At 38.0% G+C, this 15,747-nt stretch overlaps 1 protein-coding gene across 3 annotated transcripts in view; it reads right to left on the bottom strand.

The window, feature by feature from the left end:
• Positions 1-15,747, bottom strand: part of LOC125233021 — an 80,942-nt gene that overhangs the window by 33,279 nt on the left and 31,916 nt on the right. For all 3 annotated transcript variants that reach the window (XM_048138884.1, XM_048138879.1, XM_048138878.1), the window contains exon 3: positions 9,698-9,748. In XM_048138884.1, the coding sequence (XP_047994841.1) occupies positions 9,698-9,748 (51 nt within the window). The remainder of the gene's footprint in view (positions 1-9,697; positions 9,749-15,747) is intronic.

Below are 15,747 nucleotides of genomic sequence, written 5' to 3'. Positions count from 1 at the left end.
TTATATATTTTTTTGATATTTAAACCCCATTGCACCACAACAGGGGAGAAGGTATTTCACTTCAGCCTCGTTACATTTTAAAAACGTTGTATTTATCGTGATCAGCGACCCGATAAACCATAAAAACGATACCCATATTGTTTTTTTGACTTTATCACCCCCTTTTCACCCTTTTAGGGGTTAAATTTTCAAAAAAATCTGAAACATGTATTCAGCATATGTCTTAAGGAATCTTCTTGTGAAGTTTCGAATAAAATAGTCAAACTAATCTTGTTTCCCCATACAAACTTTGAACCCCCATTTGACCCCCTTAGGAGGTGAATTTTGGAAAATCCTTTCTTAGTGCTCCTCTACGCTATATAAGGAACCTACGTGCCAAATTTGAAATCTCTAGGACCAGCGGTTTCGGCTGTGCGTTGATATGTCAGTCAGTCAGTCAATATCTTCTTTTATATATTTTTTTGATATTTAAACCCCATTGCATCACAACAGGGGAGAGGTATTTCACTTCAGCCTCGTTAGATTTTAAAAACGTTGTATTTATCGTGATCAGCGACCCGATAAACCATAAAAACGATACCCATATTGATTTTTTGACTTTATCACCCCCTTTTCACCCTTTTAGGGGTTAAATTTTCAAAAAATCTGAAACACGTATTCAGTCATATGTCTTAAGGAATCTTCCTGTGAAGTTTCGAATTTTTTTATATATTTAGATTTATCGCGAAAACTGACGACGACATGACATTCATTCATGACAATGACTCGTCTGCATTCCTCAAGAACTTCTTGCCAAATTTAGGCACTGTTAAGGGCTCTGACCGACCCAATAGGAGAAGGGCATTTATCTAATAAAAAATCTCGCAAAGTCCGACCGATCCTTGCCGCCTCAATGAGCTATGGCTGCTGAAGTGCTGACACTGCTGACCTTTGCAGGTGATCCACAGTTCGTTGACAGTCTTATAATGGCGTTCCTGTACTAAGTTTCTCTCCTAAATAAACATCAAATTATCCACCGCAGGGCCAAGCACCTAGTGAATTGAAAACTTGCTGATACATCGATCTTATCTTGATTCTCCCAACATTACTTTTAAAGTCCATGGCGTAAAGTCCAAGTTCGCGCGGTGGTTACATGACAAAATTATTCTTACCTTCTCAATATTCTTCCAGAACCGTAAGTAATAGACATTATGGTGGAAGATGGCGCGGCAAGTATTACTAGGGTGGATATGTTTGTGTGATCAATGATCAAGATTCAGTGCTGACGGACTGGTCACGACCCGTCAATCGATATGGTGGCCACATTCAAGTAATTGGCAGGAACGTTATATTGCATTTTTAATAGGTACTTAGGTACTCGTACTCCCATAGGTAAGCTACGTAATTCCTTTGAAAACTCTTTGTACACCGGTCTCTCTTTGTCTCTTTGTAGTTAATAGCAAACGCACTTCAATATCCAAAAATGTTAACAATTGTTCCACAAATAAAGTATTTGGTAGCTTCCTACGGAATTTTCCTACAATACTCAACGATCAACGATGTCTTATCTATCTAAAATATTCAAATCAGTGAGTGACGTCATATTCGCGAAGATTAGGTATAGCCAATAACACTGATAAAGAAGCATTAGATTGGGGCAGGTCAGCTTCGTGTTAGCTGTTATTGAATTCTGTTAGTTGTTTTAACAGTGTATTCCGTTAATCCTGCTGAAACCGCAGTCGAAGCAATCGGTTCAGTGTCACACACAACATAAATACCTGCTTGCACTTTTTTATGATTATTCAACATGTCTAACTGTGTATATTTCTTTGCTTCTTCTTATCCAGGGTCTGTCTGCTGCCAAGAGTACAATATATAGTATTGTAATTAGAGCTCTCTATCGCCCTTCCGTATTGGTACTTACATCCAGAGCCGTATCGTATTGTTCGCCGCAGAGCGTCAACCATTCTTCTTTTGGCTATAGACCAACAGGTCCTAATCATGAGTTCATGTCATGACATATCGACTACAGAATTTTCTTGTTCAACTACAGTTGGCTTTACTGATGCCTAATAATACCGCGCGTTTGAATTAGTAACCTATTCTTTTCTGATTAACGACCGAATGACGTCTTTTTTGTGCCATATTTATCACATTGTATTATATTTAAGTATGACAGCTTTTAGATAGATATGAGGATTCTATTAGTCGACAATAATATATGTAATTATACTTAACACTTTCGAAACCGGGCTCTACGCGGCGCTACGACATTTTCGCTACATACGGGGAAACCCATGTAATCGGCTACGCTTCTACGAGCGGTGTGCCCGACAGTCGGGTTCTTGGTAGCGAAAGTGTTAAAGTGAAATCGGGAACTCATCGAAAAGTCAGTTATATACAAACCCATGTTTTTTCACTTGCAGTGTCACAGTGAGTATGTACATTTTAGAAGTTTGTGTCTTCCATAAGGTTAAGCCATTACAACTGTCTCAAAGTGAGTTGGTCACCGCAGTGCAAACACGGCGTGGCGGTGTGACGTGCATGCGTGGGCCCGGCCGCTCGAACGCATACAGCTATGAAGTTTCCAGCCTGTTTCTTGATCTTGGGCCCGTCGCGAAATCAGAAAATTTAAATTTCGCTTTGGCTGAGCACATTTGAGCGATACATGCAAATAGATGCGCATGCGTGTTATGTTGTACAAAACGTAATTGATAATTTACGGTTACCAAACCCATCTACGATCTACCACGCATCCAGTTTTTAAATTGATATGGAGTTAATCCGTTTTGGTTGCAAGCATCCAAGTAACATATAATAACATCGGTAGACTAGTGGGCGCAAGTATAATTGCCCTCGCCTTGGCAGTGGCAAGGCCAAGGCCACTCGCCCCCCTCCCCGCGCAGTTTTTGCGCAGTGATGTAATCCACAATTCGGCGCGAGCGCAACATGGCCGCCCGACGCGCTCGGATAAGCAATTGGATTTCTTTCTTGGTGTTGAGATTTTATAGCATCACAAGGATTATCATCTTGTTTGAGATGGCTAAACTGTAATTGTCTTCACAAGATCAGCCCGTGAAGATCACAACAAACAACAACTAATTGTTCGGGTGGTTGACAAAAAGATAGCCAATTGGCCACCACCAGGGTTCAAAATGGACAAAGTTGCTGCAGGTTATATAGTCAATCATTAATTTAGACACAGTATAAAATTAACAGCGATAATATTTTCAGGATAGCAGCCTGGCCTGGCAGGTTATGCTTATGTCCCCATATTGTCACTGGTCAAGTCTAATGATTTTAATAGTGTTGATATAGGAATAGGAATATGTACTGTAGTACAATTGCACACTTCTCAGCATTTGCGTGAAGATTCATTTATGAAAGAAATAAATTTTTTGAACAATTTGAACATTTTCAACCGATAAACATTCTTGCGTGCATTCTGGTTTTGACAGAAACTTTAGTTTTCTCTGCTGTACTTCTATACTATCTTTCGATCTACATATTATTGTCCTCCTCTTTTACGTCTTTGTCTGTAGTAAGTATGCTAGCTTGAATGTAATCCGTGGCTTGCGCGAGGGAAACTAGTTTCTGACATACTCTTAGTTTCCGCAGCCAACGGACGCAACGTGCGACCGCATCGAGACCGCAGGCGCATTGCACGTGCAATTACACACGCGCATGCGCCCACCCCATTAGTCATGCAACACCTATCGAGAAATCTCTCCGTCGACTCCCTTCTCCGCTGGCAAGATAATTGAGTGGAAAGCCAAAATGCCCATGCATTTTTGACCTCGGAACTTTTTAATGCAAAGAAATATTTTAGTGATGATCTTGATCATATATTCTTCATTTTGTGAGGTAATCGATATTTTGCTAGTCTGTTAGCCTATCTGGATGGGCGTTTATAATAAGATTAGTACCTAACTGTATTTAAAGTCAACAACCAAAGCTACCGTCAAGTCCTAGCCCCGTACAATTTCAACTTCGTTTTCCGCATATGCTCTAAATCTAAACATAATCTATATCACCAAATTTTGAAATAAACATAAGATAGGAAGTTTTGAAATCAAGCGGCAGTGGTGATAAAAATTCTGTTTGGCCTGCTCCATAGAAATTTAGAACATCTCATGCTTCTCATGTATGTTTATTTATAGTTATATATGTATTTATAATCAGTCTGGCCACATAGGAGATTTAGATCAATTTATTTAAAATCAAATTTGTGGTTGCAACAATCAGATGTCGGCCTGTATGGAGGAGTAATTTGTCAGAGAGGCATCGGACCTTGTGGCCGGCGTCGCCTCTGTACTATTTCCAGATGAATGGCCACTACATACTATGCGTATCGTGCATATACCAGAGTCAATTTATAGAGTAGGTAATCTATGTAATCGATTTTACAGAAAGTTTTCGAATGAATAATGGCACAGGCTTTAAAATCTCATTAGCAAACATCATTTTCTGGTATTTTCGGTACAGCCTGGGAGAAATAAGAGAGTTTAATGTTAATTAAAATTCATATTACTGTTATTAATCCTAATTAACTATTCTAGTTAGATTCGGACATACATATGCCTTTAACGCGACAATGTTGCACAAAAATTGCTAGAAATTTATGTCTCATCATGATTATGAGTCCAAAATTCGAAGTTCAAAACGCAAATTGGCAAATGTTTGTCGATTTGATTTCGACGATAGGTTACTTTAGTCGTAAAACTATGCATAAGGACTGTATCGTTAAGTATAAGGACAAAACAAACCTCGTCTAAATGTTGACATGTGCATAATTTTGTATTATTATGTTCCGAGAGTATGATCTGAAGGTATTGGTAAGCACTATTTAATATAAGAAGGTCTGATATTTTTTTTATTTTAGGGACTTTATGGTACTTTCATTAAGGTCTAGCAAATAAATTTCGGACAACCCCTATCTGGCTTAATTTGAGAATATTTCAATGACTCTTTGTACGATTTCAACAAACAAAGGTTAATATGCTGCTAAAATATATTCTTTAAGAGTCCTCTTCGTGGTTTTTCAATTGGGTACTTGCAGAATGAATGCGGTGAATTTATATAATTTAAAAAAACGTATTTTTGAGCAACGTTACGGATTGCCGTAAATTTTTGATGAGAGCAGGATAAGAGAAACAGATAAAAAAATTAGCCATAGGCCAAAGTCTAATTGATATTCGTGGTGTTTGAACAGTGCCTAAACCAGATCGATATAAACAGTCAAATTCGACATCAAAGTCGGAGTTAGAGTAAGCACCATGCCACATTCTCTAAATGACCGCCATACACAGATCCTGAACTTTATATTTTTAAAATAACAGTGGCTAGACTATGTCCAGATATTCTGCTTTGTGGATCATGTGTCGTTGAGGTTCGCACCGTACAATTTTTTTTCACAATCGTATCGTCTTTTACGCACTTTGTGAATTTTCTAGTAGCATTTGTCCGGAAACGTAATTGGTACTCGGGAGGATTAAGTCAATACTGTCTAAACCATATGCTTTACGTCGAGTTTCTAGGACAAAATGTGTACCTTATTAAGCCCATGTCTTGTTATAAGAAAAAAAAAATAATAGCAAATAAATACGGCTACTCAAAGTTGTCTTCATACTTAACGATACCGTCGCATAATATACCATCGTCGATCGTCGTACGCGCCTTCCCGGACACATTGCCAAACTATCTGTCGTATAATTGGATGTTGTGGAGATCTGCACGGAAATAAATAAGAGGTTGTTTGATTTAAGACTGAATTTGAATCGATACGCCAATTTAATACGGGTAAATACAATTGTTCATATCTTTAATTTGTAATCTCGTCCAATGTAGTGACACAAATCATTGTCAAAACATATGTCTGCTTGAATATACTTGCTCTAACATACGCCCATAAGTACTACGTACCATTGCATATTATATGCTACGTCAATGCATTTAAGAAAACCTACAGCTGTTCGACGACTTACTTGTACAGATAGACAGATAGTAGTAAAAAGAGCTGGTGGCCTAGCTGTAAGAGTGCGCGAATTTCAATCCGGAGCTCGCGGGTTCGAACCCCAGTTCGTACCAATGAGTTTTTCGGAACTTATGTGCGAAATGTCATTTGATATTTGCCAGTCGCTTTTCGGTGAAGGAAAACATCGTGAGGAAACCGGACTAATTTCCAATAAGGCCTAGTTACCCTTTGGGTTGGAAGGTCAGGTGACATAACGCAAGGTGCCGGGATAACGCAAGGAGGATGATGATAGACATATTTAGTTTGCTACCTATCTCATGTACCTGAGCATTTCTTATTTTTTTATTTTGATTTTTTTAGGAAATCTTAGGTCAATTGTACTCTCACTGGGAGACAAAAAGTGTCCCAGAATTTCCATACATTTTTGTTACTTTTCTCTTTGACTTTTTGTCATTTTCCGTACACGTTGTGTGGTACCCCACAACGTGTACTGAAAATGGTAACAAAATAAGAAAAAATCGTATGGGACAATTTTTTTAACTACTAGGATTGAAAAAGCTAGTGATTCTGAGTAGAAATAGCATTTTTTTTTCAAAAATATTAGAAATGCTCACCTACTGAACACATGCCGATTTATTGGTCATCAATCTACCGGGAAGTGACCTTTACGCAATCAAAGCAACCGGTTAGAAGAATCACTTTGAAAATACGGAGTTTCAAAGAGTTGTTGGTAATGACCTATCAATCACATCCGCCCACCAGACACCCAGCTCCCACGTCGCGCTCCGTTACTAGAGTTACTACTGTAGTATGTAGTATGCGAGAAGCTGCCAAAACCAACAGATATTCGTATACTATCCCGTCATTTTATTTATAAATACTGTACCGACGCCAAAATGGGAATAATTGAAAAGGAAGTCGTAGAGTCAGAGTTATACTGATTTATGTTTGTTTCACTCGAGCTATATGTTATACGAATTTATTCGAGAAGGTACATCGTCTCAAATGGATTACGTTGGCAAAGGGGAAACCACGTCTTTCCCCCTTTTCAAAGAAATGTAAACAGCTGACACATAACTTTTGTGACGGCTGTTTACATTTCTTTTTACAATATCTGATGAGACTCTAGACATAATAAACTTAGGTATGCAGTTTTTTCACAGAATATATAATAGTACAAGTACAGAAGGCCCTCTGCTTTGATGTTCACGAAATACCGCCTTTTTAAATGCCTACAAAGGAGCCGCACGTGCGCAGCGTCGGACCATAGGGTTGCCTATGGATTAAAATGGATTAATATCAGATAAAATGTTATACTATTATAGCCAAGTTTTGGGTACAGTCTTCTAAATATATAAAAGAAGAAGCTGACTGACTGACTGACTGACTGACATATCAACGCACAGCCGAAACCGCTGGTCCTAGAGATTTCAAATTTGGCACGTAGGTTCCTTATATAGTGTAGAGGAGCACTAAGAAAGGATTTTCCAAAATTCACCTCCTAAGGGGGTCAAATGGGGGTTCAAAGTTTGTATGGGGAAACAAGATTAGTTTGACTATTTTATTCGAAACTTCACAGGAAGATTCCTTAAGACATATGACTGAATACGTGTTTCAGATTTTTTGAAAATTTAACCCCTAAAAGGGTGAAAAGGGGGTGATAAAGTCAAAAAATCAATATGGGTATCGTTTTTATGGTTTATCGGGTCGCTGATCACGATAAATACAACGTTTTTAAAATATAACGAGGCTGAAGTGAAATACCTTCTCCCCTGTTGTGGTGCAATGGGGTTTAAATATCAAAAAAATATATAAAAGAAGATATTGACTGACTGACTGACATATCAACGCACAGCCGAAACCGCTGGTCCTAGAGATTTCAAATTTGGCACGTAGGTTCCTTATATAGCGTAGAGGAGCACTAAGAAAGGATTTTCCAAAATTCATCTCCTAAGAGGGTCAAATGGGGGTTCAAAGTTTGTATGGGGAAACAAGATTAGTTTGACTATTTTATTCGAAACTTCACAAGAAGATTCCTTAAGACATATGACTGAATACGTGTTTCAGATTTTTTGAAAATTTAACCCCTAAAAGGGTGAAAAGGGGGTGATAAAGTCAAAAAAACAATATGAGTATCGTTTTTATGGTTTATCGGGTCGCTGATCACGAATAATACAACGTTTTTAAAATCTAACGAGGCTGAAGTGAAATACCTTCTCCCCTGTTGTGGTGCAATGGGGTTTAAATATCAAAAAAATATATAAAAGAAGATATTGACTGACTGACTGACATATCAACACACAGCCGAAACCGCTGGTCCTAGAGATTTCAAATTTGGCACGTAGGTTCCTTATATAGTGTAGAGGAGCACTAAGAAAGGATTTTCCAAAATTCACCTCTTAAGGGGGTCAAATGGGGGTTCAAAGTTTGTATGGGGAAACAAGATTAGTTTGACTATTTTATTCGAAACTTCACAGGAAGATTCCTTAAGACATATGACTGAATACGTGTTTCAGGTTTTTTGAAAATTTAACCCTTAAAAGGCTGAAAAGGGGGTGATAAAGTCAAAAAATCAATATGGGTATCGTTTTTATGGTTTATCGGGTCGCTGATCACGATAAATACAACGATTTTAAAATCTAATGAGGTGGAAAAGAAATTTTCTCCCCTGTTGTTGTGCAATGGGGTTAAAATATCCAAAATAGCCATAAGTATAGCTTTAGTTTTTATCTTTACTTCTGGTTCAAGAGATTTCAAATTGACACGGAAGTTCCTTAGAGGAGCACTAAGAAAGGATTTTTCAAAGTTCACCTCCTAGCATGATAATTTGACAGGGGCAAGGACAGGGACAGGGCCAGGGACAGGGACAGGGACAGGGACAGGGACAGGGACAGGGACGGGAACGGGATAGGGTTAGGGATAGGGTTAGGGATAGGGATAGGGATAGGGATAGGGATTGGGATAGGGATATGGATAGGGATAGGGGTAGGGGTAGGGGTAGGGTAGGGGTGGGGGTGGGGGTGGGGATAGGGATAGGGATAGGGATCGGGATCGGGATCGGGATAGGGATAGGGATAGGGATCGGGATCGGGATAGGGATCGGGATCGGGATAGGGATAGGGATCGGGATCGGGATCGGGATAGGGATAAAAATAGGGGACGGGGACGGGGATAGGGATAGGGGAGGGACGGGGACAGGGACGGGACGGAGACGGGGACGGGGACAAAGATAGAGATAGGGACTAATAGGGATTGGGGATAATAATAGGGATTGGGGTCGGAATAATCGGTCGGCAATCGATATCTAGGCAGTGTAAAATGCAGGTGGCTCAGTGGGAAGGTATTAGTAAGTAGGCATCGGCGAGTATCCTGCATCCAGTATTTATATATTTTTGTAAATTCCAACATCACAAGCCTTATTGAACTTTTCCGTGGGACATAATCAATAGTAGATATGTGTAAAATTGTTGTCTATTTTATTCATGATGTATATTTAACTAAGCATTATTAGTCATTACACATGCGGACATCGCATATGAACCTTAAAAAAACTCGCGACGTAAATTAACAATAGAAAGTACGGACGTGCGTTCCGTGAGAACGCGCGCCACCCCTGATTAGACCGCGAACTCGCGGCCGCCAGCATGTACTTGTAGCGCGGCGATAGAATCGCGGAGTGAGCCGCCCCTGGTTTTTTGCAGGTGACATATTTGGAAACTATTAATTGTAATTAACAATACTTACTGATATCTGTTACATCGTTCCACTTCATGATAACGTCGGTACAAAAATCACCTGAAACAAAAGAAATGGCATTTAAATTACCGTACACGATCATACTGTAGGTATCTTGATAATCAAATAATCGTAAGAATGTGGGTAGGATAAGCTATGAATGAATAAATTAGTTTTCACCACACCAACTGTTAAAGGCTTATATTGCTATTCGAAAACAGATAGCAAAATTGCATTTTATCCACAAGAGTGCAAAGTAATTTCATACAAATTTTAACTTGATGTCTTAAGCCGGCTGGTAGAATTTACCTATAAATGATGATTTTGAATCATAAATATTGAATAAATTGATGCATTTGATTTAATTTGATGTTTATTAGTCAGTATTTTGTTAGTGTTGGTGTGGTGAAACATTTTGTGTTTCACTCGGTGGCACAGATTGTTTAACCTTCGTGCCTTGAAACCCTCGCAACGCTCAAGATTCCACTTTTTGAACCAGTGCTCAGGTATCTATATTGGCACGTGCGGTTAAACAACAACCTTGCCCCCTTGTAAAACATTTTTTTTTAAATTATTAATGGGCTTACTCTTGGCCACAGACTAGCCAAAGGCAAAGACATGGCCTACGATGGAGTGAGCTCGTCCAGAAGATGCCTGTTCACTCTTGATTTGAAGGTTATATGAGCCGGGTTATAAGTATTATGCTCGGTAATAGTCGTTCCCATATCTCTTGACATGGCGCAGTCGGTAGGATACGAAGGTACGAACCTATGCTCCCACAGGGAAACAGTTTCCCTTAAAATTCAATTAAATAAATTATTCGAAATACTTCATTGCAAAACAATTTAACTGTTGTAATTTAAATTCTAAATTGAAGGGGAGATGCTGAGTTAATGTAAGTATGTACATATGTAGATGTTTTATCTTGTACAATTTCATTTCTTTTGTAACAGGGGGGTTGTAGATTGTAGGTATCTCGATAATCATAATTGGGTAGGCTAAGCTATGAATGAATAAATTAGTTTATGCTCAGTATTGGTCGTTTCCACATCTCCATATGTAAAGCTGAGCACGATAATTACATAAAGAAGATATTTCTTTATGTAATTATCGTGCTCAGTGCTATTTAGTAGGAGTCTGTCATCTCAGGATGTTAGAAAAAATATCGATCGCTCCCGTAGGCGTAGCCCATGCCACGAAGCGAAAATTCTAATCTTTGCTACGCACTCAGCATGTTTTATTAGCAAAGATACCGCTAAAGAAAAATTTCTACAGGCGATGGAAGCGGTATACTAATACGATAGCACTAAAGCTGTATTTAGTCTGCTAAATCGTATTGTATTTAGTCTGCTTGCCTATTAGTGTCTTGGGAACATAGTTACGTATAAAAGAATAGCATGATATAAAATATGCACGTAGACAATGCGATAATATCGCATACATATTAATAACCCAAGCATGACTCTGAAATCCGCCTAAGATATTTATTACTACGGAGAAAATCTAAAAGTATGCAGGTGCAGTAGTTTGACTTTGGATACAAAATTATGTAAAGTGCAAAACTTATAAAGAAACAATTTGTTCCAATTATCTCATCTAATTCTACTTACTCTAGAGATCAGATTTGAGAGTATTTGTGCCATTTACAATTAAAAGGGTTCGGTCGGTGGTTGTAAATTACTTCAATTAGACGGTATTTCTATTAATAGCTTTAATCTGAAATCGATCTCGTAGATAACCGACAGTGTGGATCTTTTGATGAGCTTATCAGTTAGCTTTGAAGAACTGGATCATTATCAGGCACTAAATTAGGTACAGTCGAGTTCATAAATATGTGTACATTTCTTCAATTCGTTGCAATAAGGTGAAAAAATGTACACATACTTATGAACTCGACTGTACAACATCATTCTGATATTAACACAATTTAAATAAAAAACACCGCGGTCATTGTACTTCCCAAAATGTGGACATACCTACTCTACATCTTACATCACTTGTATTTTCATAATTAAATTATTGTATAAATTTTCAATGCCACGCACATCTGACTCCATCATGCATTTTGCAATGTTTCACTTAATATCTTATACTTATTTACAAGAGTTTAGATTAGACCTTGCAATGTCTCAAATGGTGGTTAAACTCCTGTGTTTATTATATATTCTACGACAAAATTAGCATATAATGAAATTTCGTGCAGCGTGAGAACGATCTTCACAATAGGAGCTCTAATTACAATGGAACGCCAGAGAATCTGCTGAAAAAAGTGCTATGCTGCATACAATGTGCAGCGGTCGGTGTTTAGTCAAACTAACTATTGGCACGCACCTGAGTCACGTGACGCACGCAAGCGCGTCAACGCTCGACTAGCGATTTAATATTTATGCATAAACCATCCGCGGTTCCAGCTTTACTGTTCGAGCCCATAGGCCTTAGTGAGGATCGGTTCAGTTTTGCACGATAGGGCCTAGAAAAATACCAATGTAAAATGCTTGAAAATTATAAATAAACGTGATCACCCTGAATGAATCACTCACTCTAAATACAATTAACTAAATTTAGGGGACGATAAGTTCTGTCATTGAACCCTAGCGAAATTTAATCTCTTAAGCTCTAATAAAATAATATTATAAGACTACTAGGAGAGCAAACAGCGCTAATCCGGCCTACATTCCCTGAATCTCTCAGATCGCCGGTCGCTGACCCGGCTTAACCCTCATTTGCTAATTCAGTTTAAAATTAAAACCGGAGGTAGTCACTGGGAATTGAAATTTTAACAAAGTTCTAAAATATGCATGGCATGACACCGCTATGTGATGAACTACTTTTATTTAGTAACACTGGACCGATTATTCTTCACCTTTTGACTACTTAAAATTTGATAAGTAAAGCAGATCTGTTTTAGGGCATAAGATGGAAGATGGGTCATATGCGTTTTGCACAGAAACATTGATTTAATTTTTGTTAGGTATATAAAATATATACAATTTTGATATAATAGACTCGTGTCGATATACTAGTAATATTTCCAGTTATATCCATAATAAATCCGGTTCCAGCACGCCATCAAAGCAATCAAAATTATTAAGTGACTGACAAGTAAAAGGTCTTCCAGTCTTGTGAATAATAAACAAACAAATAAATAACTATACGATTTGACCTTTCCACCGGTGTAAACATAAACATAAATCTAAGTTGTCTCAAACTGTCAATGATTTTCTCGTACGAGTAACTAACCCATGCTTTACACAGTTTGATTTGAACCCGCTAATAGAATTAGTACGAAGCAGTTAAGAGTAGTCCGAAGAGTTCCACAAATACAAATTTATACTTAAATAGGCTAGGTTTTATGTTTTTCAGATTAGTACCGTACAATGCACTCTTACGATTTTAAATATGTGATATTATAATAAAAGATATATATTTCATAGACACGCCTCCACGCGCCTCAGCGAACGTTGACTAAGTTTCTAAGACAAAACACTAGCTCGCAAGAAAGAGCTCTAATTGTTGGTGATGAGACATCTGCCTTACCTACTGAAATATAACAGGATGATTTGGACACACATCGTTGCCAAATGTCGGGATTTCTGGCAACTGCTTTCGCTGTATGGTTCGAAATTAAAAAAGAATGTACGTATTTTTAGAGAACCAGACTGAATCGGTGAATAGCAAAAACAGTGAATAATTTGATATCGTAATCGAAAGTATAGGAGAAACTAACCAAAATCTTTTTAAATACATTGATAGAACCGCCTAATTAGTGGACATCTAATGCTAGACCAGAATTCAGAAAGTAAAAATTCCTTAAGAATGTAATTGTAATCAGCATCTACATCAATAATCTGAAACACCATCCAAAATACAGAAGTCACTTATGAAAGCTAACAAACGGCTTAATAAAAAGTAACAAGTTCCAACCAAAACACTTGAGCAAGTTCCCTTAAAAGGAGTTGGCAGACCGGTTCAGCGAGCACACCTAACCGCAGCCTAAACAAACCGAATCAGATAATGCTACGCGCTTATTGAATCGTAAATATCAAGTGGACGTAGTTTTATTGGCTGTTCACTATTAAAAGGTATCATCTCAACTAAGAATAACCAACGAACTGTAGGTAATGGAGAGTTATTTGTTCTATTCCTGCGGATTCAACAATAAAAATTCAAAAAATCTAGAAAATTGATTAAAGAAGAATATTTAGAACTTCTTTGTAGAAAAGGTACATTTTTCTGAAAATTTTGGAAAATGCTCCTAACGTTTGCGTTAGTTACTGTCTATATCGTACATCCACATTCGCTTTATCATGGACACCGTCGTCATCCTCTTCAGCTGATCCAGTGTCTTGTGTCAAAAGTTTTGGATGAGTATATCCACTGCTGAATCTATATTTATTAAAATTTAGCTAAGTACTATCGTAAGGAAACCACAGAATACATATTAGTCAAAACACCGAAATCGGGCCACCCGTTTGCGAGCTAACAAGCCACATTAGGCACATTATCAATATTTGAGTTTATCCGACTGTCCGCATTACAGAAAAGTAATATACTGACTACGAAGGGTTAAGAAATTTGATATTTATAATTGTTAGGCAATTAAAAGGCAATTGCGATAAGAAACACTAAACTGTGGCGCGGACATTTACTTTCCCAGACTTCTGAAACTAGTCTCGCCCTTAATTGGTTCTGTTTTGGGTTTAATTACGATTTAAATCTTCATGAATCTCGATAAATTGGCAACACGAGTACTCCATTACGTTTTTTATTAATTTTGTAAAGAAGTCACCTTGATTTTAACACTAGGTCTTTATTTTTAGTATGCACTATGTAACTGATATTTTATCTATGGTAAGTGATATTTTAAGTTAGCCTCTGGTTTCCTTCAATGGATAGTTATATTGCTCTTAACGTGGCCTTGTTGTTCAATTAAGAGTTTTTTCTACTCCCGTACTGTTATTCGTGAGTTACAAGGTCGTGCATAGAACTTTAAAACCCTACATAAAAGATGTCAGGACAAGTCTATCTAGTCTATACCCTGAAAACATTTAGTAGCAGTCGCACGATATAGCTGTTTTACAGTTCAGTAAATACATTGCTACCAACTTAACAAACCAATTCGCAGAGTCGAGACTCCTTCGTTTTCTGCTGCGTTCATTGGCGACGCGTCGAATCGCATTCAAATGTATAGAACTCGATTCAACTCGGCTCGATTCGTCTTAGTGGCCAGGCTTCAAAGAACCATACCATAGACAGTTTTATTTTCATGTTTGCACTCAAACTGCATATTCAAAATGGTAGGCGGTCCACCTAGATAACTAAGATGACTGAAAGTAGGTATTTGTTGAATTTATAATTTTCTTTCAAAATAAGTGCTTGGTCGTAGAAAAAGTATTGTATGCAACGGTGTTTAACTGAGTCAAAAAATGCTCGTGGCGTCTTTATTAACAATTTTCGGCTTCGCCTCAAATTGTTACCCACGCCACTCACCTTTTTTGACCTCTTTTAACCACCAGTTGCATAAAATACTATATACCACGATATTTTTTTCATGTCTATTTATTTCTTAATTTTTTTTACCCATCATTATTTAATTATTAACAGATATTTATAAGTTTTGTCGTCTTTTGGTCTCTGGATGCGGCAATAACTTTTAATAAATCTAATAAATACGTTTCGTAGGCTTTACTCATAACACACTCCAAATAATTTGTAAAAATCATGCCGACGCTTCTGAAACATTCAAAAGTTTCAGTTGAACAGCTCCCGATTTATGTTGATAAAAGGCCCATATGAAACGCCAGTGCAATGACTGCCGAGACGTCAACAGTGTCAAACGCATTCTACATTTCAAATTTGGATTATTCGCCACAACCAGTTGGCAGCATTGAGATCCCTTTCTCAACGCCTCGTTTTTCCTAGCAGTTGGCGGAGCTGCGTAACCTCCGCGACCTGGATTCAGTTCAGGGGTCAACGCCCGCTGCACTCACCTACGATGCGATACTATCGCCTAGTGTAGATTTAGCAGCGAAAAGCGAAGCCTATGGATTAAGCAAGCC

This window comes from Leguminivora glycinivorella, chromosome 1, assembly GCF_023078275.1.
Source record: "Leguminivora glycinivorella isolate SPB_JAAS2020 chromosome 1, LegGlyc_1.1, whole genome shotgun sequence".
NCBI classification, from domain to species: domain Eukaryota; kingdom Metazoa; phylum Arthropoda; class Insecta; order Lepidoptera; family Tortricidae; genus Leguminivora; species Leguminivora glycinivorella.
Note: the sequence above shows the minus strand (reverse complement) of the source record. Positions and strands in the feature narration are given on the sequence as shown.